General features: G+C 33.5%; 1 protein-coding gene across 1 annotated transcript; it reads left to right on the top strand.

The window, feature by feature from the left end:
- Window positions 1-609: 609 nt before the first annotated feature.
- LOC131611136 (wax ester synthase/diacylglycerol acyltransferase 5-like) lies at window positions 610-10,373 on the top strand. Its single transcript, XM_058883242.1, has 5 exons — window positions 610-855; window positions 963-1,535; window positions 4,694-5,050; window positions 5,172-5,309; window positions 10,215-10,373. The coding sequence occupies exons 1-5, from the start codon at window positions 667-669 to the stop codon at window positions 10,371-10,373; spliced, it is 1,416 nt and encodes a 471-aa protein (XP_058739225.1). The 5' UTR covers window positions 610-666.
- Window positions 10,374-19,583: the final 9,210 nt, after the last annotated feature.

Below are 19,583 nucleotides of genomic sequence, written 5' to 3'. Positions count from 1 at the left end.
TTATTGTATTTTTGTTTTGGTAAGATTAGATATATTTTATGCACAATTACCGAGACTAATTTTTCGAGTCAAATAGAACTACAATGAACCGTAAAGTCCTGCCTTAAGAAAATTTAACATTGTTGTGCATCTAGAATTGAAATTAAATGCACCTGATCTCTTCATTTAGAGAATGTAACACTTATACGCTCCCACTTAAATTCACCTCTAGTAAATTTGGATGAGATCCTTTACCATCTGGCCCTTGAGTCTTTCCTAGTATGTTGGTTGTGCATATTAAATTATAAATATTTACCTAGCTCTAAATATTCCGCTGCATAAGTGATATGTGTTAAATTAAAGCTACACGTTCCTTCTTATGAGTCTCTCCTAGTATGTTGGTTGTGCATATTAAATTACATATATTTACCTAGTTCTAAATATTCCGCTGCATAAGTGACATGTGTTAAATTAAAGCTACACGTTCCTTCTTATAGTTGAATATTAATGGTGTATAACTGCATGGTTGTTGATAGTAATTTATTGCTATTTGCAAACATAGTATCTCTATATATAAATATGATGCATGATCATTTGAGTTACTCAAATTCAGTGCTAATAAAATATATAGTTCCTCTTCTTACTTCCTCTATCACATATATTCTAAACCTTAGTTCTTCTTGCACTATGGAACATGAGAAAGATGAAGAACTAGAACAACCAGTTAGTCCTCTAGGACAATACTTTAACAGCTCAGTCATATGCTTACACATTATTGCAGTTTTAGAATTTGAAGTTCCCATCCATGACTTGCAAGTTTTTGCGTTATTTAAAGATGTTTTCCTTCCCATTAGTCCTCGTTTCTCCTCCATCATGGTTCTCTCTCTTTCTCTCTTATTCCTTGGTATATTATTGCATGATTATATTATTTATATGATATATATTTTTTAACTAGTATTGATCAAATATATTTATTTTCACAGGTAGAAGATAAAAATAGAAAGAAACAATGGAGGAAAGTTGATGTGAACTTGAAAGACCATATCAAAGTACCAATATTTTCTGAAGGAAAAACATTGGAATTTTATGACAAATGTTTTCATGACTATTTATCAACCATAGCAATGGAAAAACTATCACAAGAAAAACCATTATGGGAGGTGCACATAGTGAATTACCCAACAAAAAATTCACTAGGCAATATGATATTCAAGCTTCACCATGCACTTGGAGATGGTTATTCTCTAATGGGTGCACTTCTTTCTTGTCTTCAACGTGCTGATAATCCATCTCTTCCTTTGTCTTTTCCTTGTCTTAAACCAACAAAATCAGTAACTTTTAAGAAAAGTTGTTGGAGAAAAATTTGTTGGACTATGTCATCTGTTTTTAGTACTGTCTCAGATTTTGGATGGAGTGTGTTGAAGAGTAGTGTTATGGATGATGATGAAAGTCCTATAAGATCAGGAGATGGTGGAGCTGATTTTCAACCAATTTGTATATCAACTCTGACATTCTCCATGGAGCATATCAAAGACATCAAATCAAAGCTTGGTGTGGTATGATTATACTTTTGGTTTATTGAATTTTTTTATTTTTCAACCACTCATAAGAATGTTAGCTCTTTATTGTTATTAATTATAGTACCTACTTGTCCCGTACACATGTGTGTTTTTTCCAACTTAAAAATCACAATCACTGTCACAATCATAACACAGTAACTTTACTTTTAAAAAATTACATCCGCTAGAAAATATTAAGAGTAGGGGTTTATATCCGAGTTGAGTTGGAATGGGTTTGGTCTAATATATTATCTAATTCATTTAAATTTTAGTGACTGGATTTCATCGTCTAACCCGCAATTTCGCAATTGAAACTAAACTAAACGACATGCTCATTCATGGGTTAGATTCAGTTAAGTTTGAGTTGGGTTCGTGGATTGTGCTTTAAATAAAAAATATTTTTTAATAACTATTTTTCAATTATAAAAAAAATACGTAACACAATTCAATACAATTATACTCATTTATAATATTAAAATTGGATGAAACACAATATAAAATGTCTAATAAAATTCACCCACGTGTTATAACACTTGATAATAGAAGAAAATTCCACAAGACATGCTATCTCGATAAAATACATAAATTAGAAAATAATACTAGAAAAAAAAATAAGAATCAACATTTAATCATAAAAGTATTAATTTCATTGGTATAGTTATAGTAATGGGTGAAAAAAATTTGGCAAAATTTTTGTTAGGAATGATATATTAATTATATATTTTTCTTTAAAATAATTTATAAAAAATAAGAAATCACTAATGTCACATTAATATTTTGCATCAACGGATTGTGAAACTCAAATCTAATACCCTAACCAAAATTATGAGTTGTTACGGGTTGGATTGAACATTCTTATAAATGAACAAGTTTTAATAATTTATAAGTTAGTTCAGTTTGGACCCGCGAGTTTGTGAGTCAGCCCACGAACACCCCTAACTAAAAGCATCAATAAATTAAATATTTCAAACCTACCATAGACATCAACACCTATATATTAACTCGTGACTCTTAATTAGAGGAAGACAAATATAGTGTGTATGACACTTAAGGTAGTGTGTATATTATGCATATGCCTTAAGCATAACAGTACAAACAAATTAACTATTATTAGTTCTTCATTTGGTCCTTTCTAGAAATTTGATCAATTTCAATGCAAAGTGTATGAGAGATGAGCTTTCATTGTGTCCATTATGAACCTGAACATAGTCATAGGTTTAATTAAGAAGATGAAATCATTGTATTAGTTTGGTTAACACAAACCTTTAGGTTGATGTAGGTGAGATGAATCACATGGATGTTGGGGTTTTGTTTTGAGATATGAGACTAAAATATATTAGGTTTTTCTTTTGAGAGAAATATTTTTTTATGTACTTAGCGAGAAATAAATTCCTTATATATAAATAAATATCACCTTTTATCATGGTTGATAAAACGAACTATGAAGAAATGATTGAACTTTATACAAGGACAATTTCATTTTGTGACGATAAAATGAGAATTTGATAGATTTGGAATTCGAAACCTGTAACCCGTAGTACATTTCACTACGGTTTTTAACTAAGATCTTAGTGAAATGTATTTTAGTAAATATAGAAAAAAAACGCCAAAAAATGAATTATTACCACAACTAACATGGAGGTCGTTGTAATATTTATTTACGAAAGATCTTTTACGTAGTAGGGATTAGTTCCTTTGTAAACTCTTGATCAATCAATGCAAAATGCAAGGAAGTTGAATTTCAATTGAATCCATTACTCTTATATACGATACATTTTTCTCAATTTTTAATAAATGAGGGATTAATAACTCATTGTGGTGGAGGGACTTATGTATTTTATTAGGCGTTTGGGAAGCCGAAGCCAATGGGTTTCGTATGTGCTTATCGTGCAAGTTTGGTAACAGTGCCGACACTAGTTTTTGGAGGGATCGTTAGATAGGTAACGAATCATTGCGTAACCAATTTCTCTATTATTTGAGGCCCTGCAGGAACTGCTGGTGAGGATTTCAGAAGCAGGATTTTCTGACCATAATTCATGGGTTTGACAGATTTGGAGGTTGAAGCTTGTGCTAGCTTGCATACCATCTTGCAACATACATCGCCTAACCCATTGTTACATTATGAGTTTTTTTGGTGGCCTTCGACAGCAAGTTTTTGTGAAATCAGGCTTCAAAAGGTTGTCCATTGGGCGGGATCAGGTCCAAGTTTTAAGTGTTGGAAAGTTGGAAGCTCTTAAGTTTATTTGAAAATCAAAGTCGCCGATGAATATAATAGTTTTTGGTTGGAGGGAGCTTCATAATAGACTCCAAACAAGGGATGAGTTGGCTAAGAGAGGATTTTTATCAGGTGCGCTTAATCTGGTTTGTTCCTTATGTTCGGGTTTAGAAAAAACACATATTCATCTCTTTTTATCTTTTCGTGTTGTTGGGGAAGTTTGAAAATCCATTATGGAATGGATAGGAGTAAATTTGTATCATGTCGTTTCTTCCATTCCTAATCATATTTTACGGTTTTATTCGGTTATAAGTAGGCGGGATAGAAATAACCTTTGTAGTATAATCACATGGTTGTCAGTTGTACGGGTTATTTGGTTAATAAGAAACAATATCTCGTTCAAAGAAGGGGTGAAAGGGAGTTAGGAGATAGTTTTTGTGGCAAAATCGTTGGCTTGGGATTGGTTTTATGTCGGTTATTCGAGTCAGTTTAATTAATCTTTAGCTACTTGGATGGTTAACTCCTTACAAGTGCTGTTGTAAATCGATTTCCCTCTGTAATTGGATTGAGTACCACTTATACTCGTTTCAATATATTTATTACTTATAAAAAAAAACTCACACTTAAACTTTAAAACCTAAGAACACGCAATAAAAATACAACTCAAATCAAATATATGAATTACATCTCACAACACTTTAAAATTGCAATATAAAATAAATAAATAAATAAATAATAAAGTTAAATACAACCTTTTAAGTATTTGTGATCGATGAAGCCTATAACAAAAATCTAGAGTGAATACATATAATATTGAACTCTCTTTTCCTTTTCCATAATAATTGTGATCGATGAATCTTATAACCAACTATTTCATCACTTCATGACTTCATAAATAACTTGTTTTTCTTACATGAAATTGTATTTAACTATTTTGCAGACTGTGAATGATGTGGTGACTGGAATTGTGTTCTATGGGACAAGGCTATACATGCAAGAAAAGGATTCCAAATCAAACACTTCAAATTCAACAGCATTGGTATTACTCAATACAAGAAACATTGAAGGTTACAAGTCAATAGATGATATGCTCAATACTAAAAAATCAAAGGGTCCTTGGGGGAATAGAATTTCCTTCTTGCATGTACCAATACCAAAGTTGAATAAAAGTAGAATTTCAAACCCTCTAGAGTTTATTTCACACACACATAACATAATTAAGAGAAAAAAACAATCTTTGGCTGTGGCACTTACTGGGAAACTTTTGGAAATAGAAGGCAAATTCAGAGGACAAGAGGTTAGTTACATGCATATTCCTAATTACATTTGATAGTAATTTTATTAATTAAGTTAGTTATATATAATGTTTGAAGCTAATTACAAAGATTATTGAAGTTAGTTGCTATTGTTGTATGAAGGAAGTGGCTAAACATATTAGGAAGACAATAACAAATTCAAGTACAGTGATTACAAATTTGGTTGGACCAGTAGAACAAATGAGTTTGGCTAATCATCCTGTCAAGGGCTTGTACTTCACTTTGGCTGGTGGAGCTGAGGTAACATTTATTGATTTTATTTATGTATAAAATGAGTACATACATACTTAATTTTTCAGAATAATCCGTGGTTTTTAATTGTGATCCGCAACATCAATTGCGGCCGTAATATTATTGATATGATAGTTTCTGCACCGATATCACAATATTATTGTGGTATGAAATTAAAATCACTTATGATACTTCATCTGTTCTTTTCGCAAAAAATAAAAAATTTAGAATTAAAAATCTAAGTCATTTTTAAATGCAGTGAAAAATTATAATTTAACTATTTTTCAAGTGTGCATTTCAAATACATCTAAATACATATTCACGGTATAATTGTCACAATATGCATCGCAACAACTACGATATCACAATTGTAACACATGTTTTTTTTTTTGATAAGCAAAGGGATGTATTAAAAAGCACTAGGGGTGCTTAACCCAAGAATACAAGAAAAATAAATCAAACCCACATGGGAACAACCTCCCATAATCCATAGGTCCAACAAATCAATTAAGAAAAGGTCTCGGATCGACACACCAATCCGGCCAAGAACAACTAGCTTTTTCTTTAAAAAAAATCAAAAACCATTCCCAAGAAATGAACTTGAATAATCCTACCCCATCAAAGGATGCCAAACAAATTTCCTCAAATATGATTGCATTCCTACACTTCCAAACAACCCAACAAAACGTCAAACCAAAGAACCAACCCATTTCCATATGGAAAGAAGACTTACAAATTGAGTCTAAAGAAGAAAGCCGCTCCACAATTGTTCCTATCAACGGCACCTCATCTATACCAAGCCAACTATATAATTCGGTCCACCAAGTTCTAACAAATTGACAATGAAGAAAAAGATGATATAAATCCTCATCAACCCGATTACATAAAGGACACTTCAACAATTGTGCTTCTACTAAGATTCCCCGCTTCGCCAACTCCGCTTTCGTAGGGAGTCTATTCCAAATCAATCTCCAACCGAAAATATGAATTCTACTAGGAACCTTAGTCTTCCATAAACAAGAGAAATTAAAAGAAAGGGAGTTCTCCAACGGAGGGTGCGGTAAGTCAAGTAACAAAATGGTATCATAAGCGTTACTTACCGTGAAACCGGAAGGATTTCGCCACCACACAAAAGAGTCGTCTATCAAACGACAAGGTTGAACCGGAGCAAGAAGAATTACTAATTGATTCAATTGCATCGCGGCTGTCCCATCCACGGTCTCGCCAAACGTTCCAAAATTCCAACTCCAAATTTCGCCATTCCAACTTCCCATCTCCGCCACCTTCGAATGGGGCACTTCGGATAACGAGAACAACTCCGGAAACAAAATACCAAGAGGCGTTGTTCCTATCCAAGCATCAAACCAAAATTCAAAAACAAGACCGGTTCCAAGTTTGCAAGAGATAGAAGAATTAAACCAATTTGAAGTAGTAACCGAATTTTCTCGCCCAATAGAAACTAGATCACGCCACCAAAGAGAAACTTTACTTCTCGGATGAATAAAGGTATCCTTTATCAATGTTCTTTGAATGTCTCCATACCTGCAAGAAAGAATGTTAGTCCATAAAAGATTCTCATTGTTCAAAATGCGCCACTTCCACTTGCTAAGTAGCGCTAAATTGAACTTCCCACAATGCTTCACACCAAGCCCTCCTTCTTTTTTTGGTAAACACACTTTATCCCAACTAATCCAATTAATCTTCTTCTTATCTTGTTCTCCACCCCAAAGAAAAGATCGTTGAATCGCGATAATTTCCGAAATAATGGATTTTGGTGCCTTGTAGAAAGAAAAGAAGAAGATTGGAATACTAGATAAGATGGAATTCAACAACACCACCCTACCACCAATGGAAAGTTGTCTATTTTGCCAACTTCCAATGCGTCTTCTTAGTTTTGAAATTAGCGGTCTCCACACCTCACATCTTCTAGGATTAACACCAACCGGAATACCAAGGAAAATAAAGGAAGATGAGCCAATCGCACAATTTAAGAAGGAAGACCCGGCTTGAACGAAATCCGGATCAAGATTAACTCCAAAAAGCCGACTTTTGTTCAGGTTGACCCGTAGTCCAGACACAAGCTCAAAGCCTCTAAGAATAGCCTTAAAAGTCCAAAGGTTATTCCACGAGTCTTCGCCAATCAAAATTGTATCATCGGCAAATTGAAGAATTTCAAAATGTTGATGATCATCCAAGCTAAACCCTTTAAAATCTCCTAAAGAGGACGCCACTTTAACCATAGCCGTCAAACCCTCCGCAACCAACAAGAAGAGAAAAGGAGATAGAGGATCTCCTTGTCTTAATCCTCTAGTAACCGAAAACTCCCGAGTTGGACTACCATTAACAAGGACCGACATTGAACCATTGAAAACTAGTGCTTCAATCCACTTCCTCCACTTTACGCCAAACCCCATCCTTCTTAAGAGATATCTTAGAAACTCCCACGAGACACAATCATAAGCCTTCTCAAAGTCAACCTTAACCATCATGCACCTTCTCTTTTTTCTCTTAGCAAAATCCAATAACTCATTAACCACAAGCACACCATCCAACATATTCCTATTAGAAATAAAAGCCGATTGACATTGCGAAACAAGCTTATTCATCACCACCTTCATTCTAGAAGCAAGCAATTTTGCCAAAATCCTATACATACTACCAATTAGGCAAATGGGACGAAAATCATCCAAGGTGACGGGATTATCAACCTTAGGAATCAAAGCCAAGAAAGAAGCCGTAACCGCTTTAGGTAGCACGGCAAAAGAATGAAATTCACTAACAAAATCAAAAATCTCATCTTTCAAGAACGACCAACAAACCTTATAAAAACCCATTGAAAAACCATCGGGTCCCGGGCTTTTATCGCCATCACAATTCCAAATAACTTCTTTAATCTCATCTTCCGTAAAAGGTAACTCAAGATTCATAGCTTCCGAAGGAGAAATAGAAGCAAAAGAAACTCCATCCATAAAAGGCCGCAAAGGCATAGATTCCTCAAATCTCTTACCGAAATGACTCCACACCTCTTCTTTTATCAAAGCAACACTATCAATCCAACCGTTGGAAGTGTTCAGCCCCAAGATAGAATTCCTTCTAACTCGCGTCTTCATGGCTTTGTGAAAGAACTTAGAATTAGAATCTCCTTCCGCAAGCCACGAACATCTAGCCTTTTGCCGAAGAACACTTTCCTTTAAGCGAACCGATTCCCACACTCTAGAAGATGCAGAAGTTCTTCTAGCCACAAGATCCGTCAAATCCAAAGAAGTGGATCCCGAGGCTACCAAATCAAGATCATTCAAGTCATTTATCGCATTTTCCACTTCAAGATTTAAGATACCAAAAACCTCTTTATTCCATTTACGCAACTCACTCCTTAACAACTTAAGCTTTTCTTTGAAAGAATAAATCGCCTTTCCACGAATCATAAAGGTCCTCCATCTATCCTCCACAAAACCCAAAAAGTCATCATGTTTTGTCCAACAATTAAAAAATTTGAAAGGTTTTGGACCCCAATCCATCGAACCGGCTTTAATCCATATAGGGCAATGATCCGATACATCTCTAGAACCCACCACTTGACCCCCCACCTTCCAAGTCTCAATTAAAAGATCCGAACAAAGGAATCTATCCAACCGACTCATACATTTCCCATCCAAGCTAAACCAAGTAAAATTCCTTCCAATAGGTGCCGGATCCACCACTTCCATTTTTTCAATGAAAGCATTAAATTCCTCCATCTCGCGCCTATTCACCAAACCACTCAAACTCTTCCGTTCCGATTCAACTCTAATGGCATTAAAATCACCACCCAAAAACCACACTCCCACTGGAAATCTCCTCTTACAATCTTCCAACTCTCTCCACAATCTTCTTTTATTAACCAAAAAACAAGAGGAATACACATTTACAAAGTAAATCAACTGATTTTTCCAGTAACCACATAAACCTAAGAAGCCTTCTCCAGTAAAACTGAAAACAGAAGAAAATTTGTCTCTCCTCCACAAGATAATTAACCCTCCTGAATTCCCCATTGCCGGCTTAAAAGACCAATCCACATCCGTTCCACCCCAAAGCTCATAAATCATTCTATCTTGAATCTGAACTAATTTTGTTTCTTGAAATAGACAAAGATCGAAGCCTTCTTTTCGAATCAGCACATTAATCTGTTTCCTCTTAAGTAGACTCCCCAACCCTCTAACATTATATGACAGAACATTCATTGATCAACTCCTTTAGTTCCAACCTTCTTGCCATTACCAAACCTATCATTGTTTTCAAGTTTTTTGATCTCCTCCACCAAAACATCCTTCGTAACCCCTCCCTCCATACCATAAGCTGAAGCTCTATCCCAATATGCAACCGCAATCACAATTTAAAATTGGACTAATCTTTATGGTGAGTAGGGCCATAAGAACCGCATATGCAACCGCAACTTCTCGGATCACTTTACAAAAATTAAGGTGGTAGACGAACGATTAACTGTAGGTATTATTTGGTCGGCAGTTCTGTGGAATTTGTGGATTATTCGTAATAGCATTCTGTTTAGTGGTAATGTGTTTACGTTTGACGAGTGTTATAGCGCTATAGTGCTCACTTCGTAGAAATGGTTTAGGTCAGTTAATGATTCTTTTACAGCTTGTAATTTCCATTTTTTGAACATTTTACCTCTTTCTTGTATAAAGAGGTAAATTGTCGATCGTTGTATCTTTTTGTTCATATATATATCATTACTTATTAAAAAAAAAAACAATTTAAAATCGGACTAATCTTTATGCTGAGTACGGCCATAAGAAGACAAATAGAATAAAACTTCTCTTTTAAAGTTGAATTGCTAGAAGATATGTTTTTCCTTAAAGTAATTGAAATTAAACTGTGGAGCACTATTTAAACTTCCTTTAATTTTATGTGTTGCAGAGTCTTATCATTTCAATAATGAGCTATATGGGAGTGCTAAGAGTTACCCTTAAAACGGAGAAAGACTTCATAGACGAACAAAGATTAAAGTCATGCATACAAAGTGCATTTGAGATAATATTCAAATCAGCCATGAAATTTTCTTGTGAAACCAATTAGCCAATCTTGCTATCTATGTCGTTTTGAATCATTTGAATTGTGTATTATGGTTTGTATTTTTAATTATTTTCTTTGTTATTAGTAAGATTGTTTGATTAATTTGATGTGTGTATTCTATTGTGTGTACCATACAATGTATGCTCTGAGATTTTCTCATCTATTTTTGTTTTTATGTTTTTTTGAAAGAATTTATTTATTATAAATCTTTCTATTTTGTTGTATGTGCGATTTATGAACAAAAAATTACACAACAAACAGACATGTGGACCCTAGCAGTAATTAAAAAAGTAAAGTATTTTAATTTGGGGTAATTCTACGGTGCATTTGGCCATTTGACTTCAGTGGTGAAGTCACTGCAATTGACCAATAGAATTAAAGCCCTATCAACCCTAATTAATTCTAAGTTAACCTAAGCCACATCAGCTCTATGGTAAAATAATTTTACTGTGGGACCCATTTTAAAAAAAACTTTTGATTATTGCATATAAGTCCCTATTCATTTAATAATATCTTACAAATTAAAATTAACTTTTATTAGATTACAATTTTTTTTACTCATATTATCGTTCTTCTTCTTCATCCTTCACCATTCTCCCAACTTCCTTTCAAAACCCTAAATCCCTAAATTCCACCCATCTGTTCTTCTTCTGCAACCTTCTCCCAAATTTGACATACTCCGTAATTCTTCAAATGGTTCATATGTTCTTCTATCTTCTTCCACTTTCGATTTTTGTTTACTCTCTCTGCGAACCTGCGAGCAGGTAAACACTGCGAACAGATGAACACGACTTCGACCTCTTCGGCGCCAACGAAATCATATTCTCAAGGTGCAGTTGAAGACAATGAGATCGATAAATATGGACGAAAGATGAGGCTGCTCAAGGTGAAGGATGGGACACTCCCACTCATTTTTTAACCGTGTTCATGTTTGATGTTGAGCTTTCAGAGTAAATTTGCGTGTAATTCGGATCTGGTTATTTTTTCAGCAGATCGTCTAATGATTCCATGTTGTAGCCTCCTTTGGCAGGTTCATATCGATCCAATATGTATATTTTCCAATTCTATGTGATTGTGGGTGGATTAGATTTGTATTTATGTAATTAATGAATTCTGAAATGGAATTGAATTATCCAGAAATTGTGTAGTTGTGGATTAGGGATTGTATTTTATCATATGCATAAATTCTGAATTTGCATTTGAATTTGAATTTGAATTTGAATTGAATTTTGAGATAGTTAAATAAGATTTCACATATCTGATACATATGTTTATCTTATGGGTTGAGGACACATTTAAATGGATATGCTCCTCCATTGGGCTGTTGATTTTTTTGTTATTTGTTACCCTATTTGATGCAGGTTTTATTAGCCTTATTGGTTTTGTGGTGAGCTTCTGTCTATGATGGTTAAGCATGCTGCTTCTGTCTATGATGGTTAAGCATGCTGCTTCTGTCATAGATGGTTAAGAATTACGTGAATTCTGACCTATGGTGGTTAAGCATTATGCCCTTTGTTGGCTTTATTGATCTTTGCTTCTGTTAAATAGTTAAGCCTCTAATTATTGCCTTATGGCTTTAATTAGGCGGCAAAGTAATTTTCAACTTCCTGTAATGGAATCGTACAAGACATATTTGTCAATCTGAATGTAAAGAAGAATAAATTATCCATAATATAAACATTATTATAGCATGAGTTAACCATTCAATACATATATCGAAAACCAAAAATATAATTGCCTAAAACTTGCTCTGAAATATTAACTCTTTTCTTGCTTTCAGGGGTTTGTTTCGACTGTAAGACATATGCGCTCATTCGTTCCTGCCATTTATGACATAACAGTGGCTGACCCTAAAAGTACTCCTGCTCCTACAATGCTAAGACTCTTAAATAGGAAACCTTCTGCGGTAAGCTCATTTAATTAAAGTTTCAGTAATACATTTATTTTCATAATCCTAATCATCTAATTGAAATCCTCTGTATGCCATGACATTAGAAAATGATAAAACAGAAAATGATAAAAAACATTGGTGTTACAGTTATTGATATTCCACCAGACCTGTTGATTACAGAATTTGAGGACCCAATCGTAGCAATAGTTAATTCTACATATCCGGAATTTACGAGCAATTCTTGCTTCTCCATTGGAGGTTGTTGACAAAATATCTAAATCATATTCTTGATTTAATGGCAGGTATACATGATTCAATTTTTATATTCATTTGAACTAACTATTTAAATTCCCAATACAGGAGACGTGCGTGATTATTTCAGCGCAAATTCTGTTGATAAGTCGGAATTCCACGATGTAACATTGGTTGACATCCTCACCCCAGAATTTCTCAGTTCACTGCAAACATCAGGATTACCTAACCATCATATAAAACTAAAGGTTGGGACACCAATTATGGTCATTAGAAACATCAACCAGTATGAAGGCTTATGTAATGGAACAAGGTTGATAATAACAAAGTTGGGTGGTGTGATTTAAACTATGTGATTTTTATTCTGGTGGTAAAATTACTCTTGGTTGGGTGGAGATAAAAGTTGAGTGTTGAGCCTTTGTTGCCTTTTATATGTACCAGTATGTAAACTTGTAACAGGATCATGGCATGTCTTATGCTGTGTTATTATTAATATATTTCGTTAGCCTTTACATCAAAAAAAAGTTCATGATGAACATGCAAAGTTCAAATCAATAACTACAAATGTAGTTGACAAGGAAATCTTCACCAATATAAATGTAGCCTGATATTAATGAAAATAATTTCAGCCACAAACACTTTATTTGAAAAATATTATGTTGATTTCTTTTATATTTTTAAACCAATCCTTAAATGTTTACTTATAACTGACCATTCAAAACATAACACCCAACTACAATGACTATTGTGAATCACACCTCAATATAACAACACTGACATACTTAATACCATAATTTAAAACAAAGGCATCATATAACATAAAAACATTTATATTACACAAAATAACATAAAAACAAAAACACCCATTGTCAAGAGAAACTGTTTTCAACATGTTCACACACACAAATACAACTGATATTTTGATATACATTCATGTCTTTGACTTAAATAAAAACACAATCATCAAGCTCTTGATCTGTTGACGACTGGCACAGCAACCAATTGTGTTCCAGATTTAATACCCGGGCTTGGTTTGTCACGCATTACAAATCTAAGACGATCACCATCCTGAATGCGGCATTCCTTCACAAAATCAGACCACCCATCGTAAATGAACCTCTCAACAAAATACTTCCTCTTAGCATAATGGAGTTCACATTTGAAGACCTTTTTCAAATCTGAATCCCTGAACAAAACACGCGTATAATGCTTGTCCAAGCAACCGCGGACAACTTTTTGCGGGAATTGCTGCACATAAACATAAAACGCCACAAACTATAATTACAACTGTCAAAATAAAAACAACAAAAATATCCAACATTCAATGCGTATATTTTTATAATTAAGCTAAATAACTTAATATACTTACCAGAACATTTCTCCCAGCTACCTTAGCACATTCTATAACCTTACACCACGAAAAGTACCTGTGTCCATCAACATCCTTCGTTTGAACGGGTTCTACAATCCTGCAACTCTTTCTCTTTTTATTCACACGTTCTGACGACCTCATTTCAAACCCAGCTCTTGCACCCAAACTGACACCAACTCCCCCATCAATCGTTGTTTCTCCCGCTGCACCTTTGCCCTTCGTTTTACTATATATTCGATCACTTCTTCTACGCCCTACTTGAACCACACCCTTCACATAACCTTCCTTCAACACTGCTTTACCTTTCCCATCACTCTTAGTTTCATCACCGATCATCATTTCAGACCGACATCCACTACTTTCCCCAGTGACAACGACCTCCCGCACAGCATTCTTCCCTTCACGACTTTTCTGCCATAGATCCTTAACCTCCCGGTTGTCTGACAAGCTGTTGACCAACATCTCCCTATTCAACCTATCCCATGTTGATTCAACCTCCATCTTAAAAGTGTTCCTGCCAAAAGAAAACCCTTTTACTGGAAAATACCACATTTTATCAAAATTCTACAAACTATAAAAGCAACATACAAAAACAAACTACACACACATTCGCCTCAAATAATGATTCAATGAACATAAAACAAAAACTTTTAAAAAAAAAAACAAATCACAAACATATAACATGTTGGTACAACCTCCATCTTCGATAAGTTGATGATAACATCAACCAATTTTAATCACCAATACATGATTTGATCAAAATATTACAAACTATAAAAAATAACATGCAAAAACTATAACACACACAATCGACTCTAAAACTAATTCAGTAAACTAAAGACTCATCTGAACCCGAGTCAGCCTTTCAAACAGCCCATCATAAGACTCATCTGAGCTATAATCACTGCAAAGTACTATTCAACATTACATACTGTGTTTAGAAAACATATTACTACATGAATTTAAAAATCATACTTACGCATTTTCCAATTTGTTTGCAGTTCCATCAATACCATCTACCCCGACACCAGCAATACTTGACTCCCCAACTAAAGACTTTGAACAACTGCAAACACAAGAACAATATATATATATATATATATCAGAAAAACATCCCAAAATACAAAACTAACAGTATTAAAATACCATTTCTGTAAAACATCTGTCACACAACAATGTCTTTTATACTCAAACACAATAAATTAAATGTTTACCCTTTTACACATTCTGATACCAAGTCTTCACACTGATCAGGAATGACAAATGTATCAACCCTAACTATTTCAGGGACAGTAGGAGATACTTCTTGCTTCACAATCACTTCATCATCCCCACCATCCTTCAAACTCTCCAAACACAAAGGATCAACATCATGACAAAAATCTTCAAATGATGACAATTTAAACTTCTTGCCGGTACTTTCCTCATATTCCTCCGCAGCTTCAAGATACTCAAAGTAAAGTTCTTTGATCTTTTCATCAAACGGGAAGAAAGGATTCTTCGATCGGCACCTACACGTATTCAGAACACTTAGATGACTGTCGATTAATAACATTATCCTACAAACAACAAAAACAAGCATGCATCTAACCCAGACAATAAAACCCAGAAATCGGTACCCACATAATAACATGCAAGACGAAATATAATGCCCATACACAAAATAGGAACCTACAAAACTGAACATGAACAAAAACGTCGGTGTTTACCTGTCATCTTCAACTTTTCGGTTGAGGCTTGACATTTTCGACTAAGATGGCGAAAGGTTCGTTTCGTACTAAAGAAAAAAATAGAAACCTTGCTTTTCCCAAGGGATCCGAATGGTACTACCTCTTTGTAAAAACTCTTTCCAAACTGTTAGGATTTCTTAAATTTATTATTCCAACAATAACTAATACACACGTGAATTAATCTATTGATTTTTTTTATGTATCTGTTAAATAATAATAATAATAATAATAATAATAATAATAATAATAATAATAATAATAATAATAGTTCAACCATAAATACACACAATACACAAAATTATAATAACCAGTATTCATTATTAAATATTTAAAAAATAGCCCTATTACAATTTTATAATAATTTTTTTTATTCATAAATATTAATGTTTATTATAAAAAATTGATTATAATATCAAATTATTTAATTAATCAACTATTTGGATTTTTATTTTGAAAGCAAAATAGTAATAATTCATAATATATTTCATAGACACTAAAATACCGATATACGTCAAACTTCGTGCAAAGTTATAATTAAGAGATTACAATCTATAATTAAGAGAATAAATGATATGCTTCCTTGATTCTTAGTTATGGTCTTTCTTGGTTGGTGTCATCATTCTTTCTTCAACGCCAACTAAATTCTCTGAGTAAATTCTTCAAAGGAGCTGTCATTTGCATTTTCAATTTCATTGTTGTCCCCACGTACATCCCTAAAACTGTACTTGATTCAAATCAAGTTCATGTAATATCATAATTCAGACCAACATGTATATCCAGAAAATAATTTAAAGGAAACAAAATTGTTTCAAAATGTGTTTGCAAACATATATTATAATATTAACCGACAATGTTTCCAAAGTATCATTGTTTTCAACCCATAATTTAAAGCATCACCGCAAAACAAAAAAGGAAAAAACAGCCAATTTAGTTTCTTCTACGCTTTTCCACGGTCAAATACACATAAGGCGAAAAGCGCAGCATGCTCCAAATTAAAGTATCGCCATTACAAAGTTTGATACTCTTGGCTAATTCGTACCAGCCCTGAGCCATGTACCTTTCATACGTGTTTGGGACTCCCTTCCTTCTCGCCTTATGAAGGCTGCAATTGAACACCTCTCGAGTCTCCACGTCTACAACTTTAATTTCATCCTGATATACCCGAAGACATTTCTTAGCTATTTCCCTTGGAAAATGCTGCATAAATACACAAGATTTCAGTATACCATTTCATAAGGTTTTTCTATGAAAAGAATACGAATCACATACAAAATTATGATCTTACCATAACATTTTTTGAACTCTTTTTTCCGTTTGTAATGCGATTCTTCCAGGTGAATTTCTTTGCCCCATCCGACATCTCCCATGTAATTTCAGCCGACTACTTTCCTTTCCCTTTCTTTGGCTGCTTTCCTTTTCTCAAGACAGGATTCTTAACTGGTCCACGTGAAGAACCTGCTCCTCCAAACTCTTTTCGCTTTTCTTTAATTCCTACACCTGTTTCCTTAACACTCTTTTTCTTTGAAACCCGCCTTGGCTCCACATCGACACTCTTAATAGGTTGGTCCTCAACCATCGCTTCAACCGGTTCCTCCTTTACATCATGAATCACAACATTGACATTGTTTGACGGTCGAGGAACTGGCGTGCCGGATGTCGTAGCAATTTGACCAGCCCGATCTTTCTTCCCATGTTCTTTTCCTCTTCTGTTTGCTGTAGCAGTCCTCTCATCGAAACGTACTTTCTTCGCAGCTTTCTTTGACTCATCTGCATTGTACCCTGTTTCAGCAACCAATCCATCTATCACCCTCATTGCTCCGTCGTCGCTAACAACCAAAAAATCAGAACACATATTAAATATTTGTGTTATAGATAAAAAAAAATTCATTAGCCACAGCGACAGATACCCTAACAATTTAAAAATGGAAGAATCGATAATCCCAATTGTCGTACTCTGTTTGTGTGAATCTTGAAATTCATCAACCTAAACCCTAATCGCTCTTAGTTCGTTTTTATTAAACCTATATACATATATTCATATTCTCTACATATTCTTTCAAAGGAAAAACACAACACATTGTCAATATTTTCATTACCCATAAATACCTAATAGCCATAAGAGCACCAATCAAAGTTAAAGTTTAAAAAGCTGATATAGAAAAATATTTACTTCAAGAAAAATACTCGCCTTTATCGAATACATGGATCTCTACCCTTCTAAAAACAACACTTCGACTAAGAATTTTGAAAGTTTAACAAACCGATCATTATTCATAGGCAAACGGGGAAAGAAAGTACCTGATTTCCATGTCGTCGTCGGATATCCATCCGTTGCAGGGTTTTCTACCTCCGGTCATCTTCTTTGGCATGCAGCAAAACTCAAGTGATTGTGCTGTTCAACCCACTCGTGCGTTTTGTTTGACAAATGTGCTTTTCGTTTCAAGAAAGCATAACTCAAAGTGTAGTCGTTTTACTTCCCCGTACTGATTGGAGGTTACACCTGTTAATTACCACTTGGGCCAAACCTAATTGTTGGGTTCCTACAATAATAATAATAATAATAATAATAATAATAATAATACTAATAATACTAATAATAATAATAATAATAATAATAATAATAATAACAATACTAATAATAATAATAATAATAATAATAATAATAATAATAATAATAATAATACTAATAATAATAATAATAATAATAATAATAATAATAACAATACTAATAATACTAATAATAATAATAATAATAATAATAATAATAATAATAATACTAATAATAATAATAATAATAATAATAATAATAATAATACTAATAATAATAATACTAATAATAATAATAGTAATAATAATACTAATAATAATAATAATATTAATATAATAATAATACTAATAATAATAATAATAATAGTAATAATAATACTAATAATAATAATAATAATAATAGTAATAATAATAATACTAATAATAATAATAATAATAATAACTATATATCACCCATAAATACACACAATTACAATAACAAGTATTCATCATTAAATATTTAAAAAATAGCTCTATTACAATTTATAATAATTTTATACAAAAAAAACCACACTCATTACTGGCTTTGAAATTTGGATCATCTTCTTTCATAGATCTCTCTCCTTCACAAAATAAGTGTAATAATAATAATAATAAACATTAATAAAACTATTATATATAAAAAAATAAGTGAGAGAAAATATTAGAGAGATAGAGACAAATTTATGAAGGAGAAAATATTGAGAAAAATAAGGATCCAATCCCTCCCTCATTACTGTCCAAAGCTTTCAGGCAACCCAATCCCATGCAATCCACATGGTCTTCCATTACAGCCTACTGTAAAATAAGAAACTTTGCGTACAGAAGGTTGCGGATTCGCTCCATGTCGACATAGCATAACAAAACACATTCAAAACCAAACAGATTCAAAACCAAACAGATTAATGCCATAATATTCCAACCAAACAGATTAATGCCATGATATGATGAACCAAGCAGATTACTGCCATAATATCCAGAACCAAGCAGATTACTGCCATAATATCCAGAAAAAGCAAATTAATGCCATAATATCCAAAGCCAGCAGATTACCGCCATAATATCCAAAGCAAGCAAATTAATGCCATAATATCCAAAAAACATTGAAAATATCCTAACTATTACATCAAAAGTCAAAACCACCATATCTCTGCCCGAATACTTCAATAATGGCTAAACAATCCCTTCATCAACAAATTGTGTTTCTTCACCTGATCATCCCAATAAGTTGAAGCTTTTCCCAGGACTTCGTTCAACAAAACATTATTTGATGATTGAAGTAGGTAGAGTGCAAGTTTCATCCTGGTTGCACTGATAACCTGCACATAATTACAAACATTTAGGTGAATACGAAAGCTAATTGGAGTGACAACGTTTGAGAAATAATATTCACACTAAGGCAA

Source organism: Vicia villosa, linkage group LG6, assembly GCF_029867415.1.
Source record: "Vicia villosa cultivar HV-30 ecotype Madison, WI linkage group LG6, Vvil1.0, whole genome shotgun sequence".
Classification (NCBI taxonomy): Eukaryota; Viridiplantae; Streptophyta; class Magnoliopsida; order Fabales; family Fabaceae; genus Vicia; species Vicia villosa.
This window is presented reverse-complemented; position numbering and strand designations above follow the sequence as displayed.

Coding starts and splice junctions, on each gene's coding strand:
- LOC131611136 (XM_058883242.1), top strand. CDS start 667: ATGGAACATGAGAAAGATGAAGAACTAGAACAACCAGTTAGTCCTCTA. Junction 856..962: donor CTCGTTTCTCCTCCATCATG/GTTCTCTCTCTT, acceptor TTATTTTCACAG/GTAGAAGATAAAAATAGAAA. Junction 5,051..5,171: donor GCAAATTCAGAGGACAAGAG/GTTAGTTACATG, acceptor TGTTGTATGAAG/GAAGTGGCTAAACATATTAG.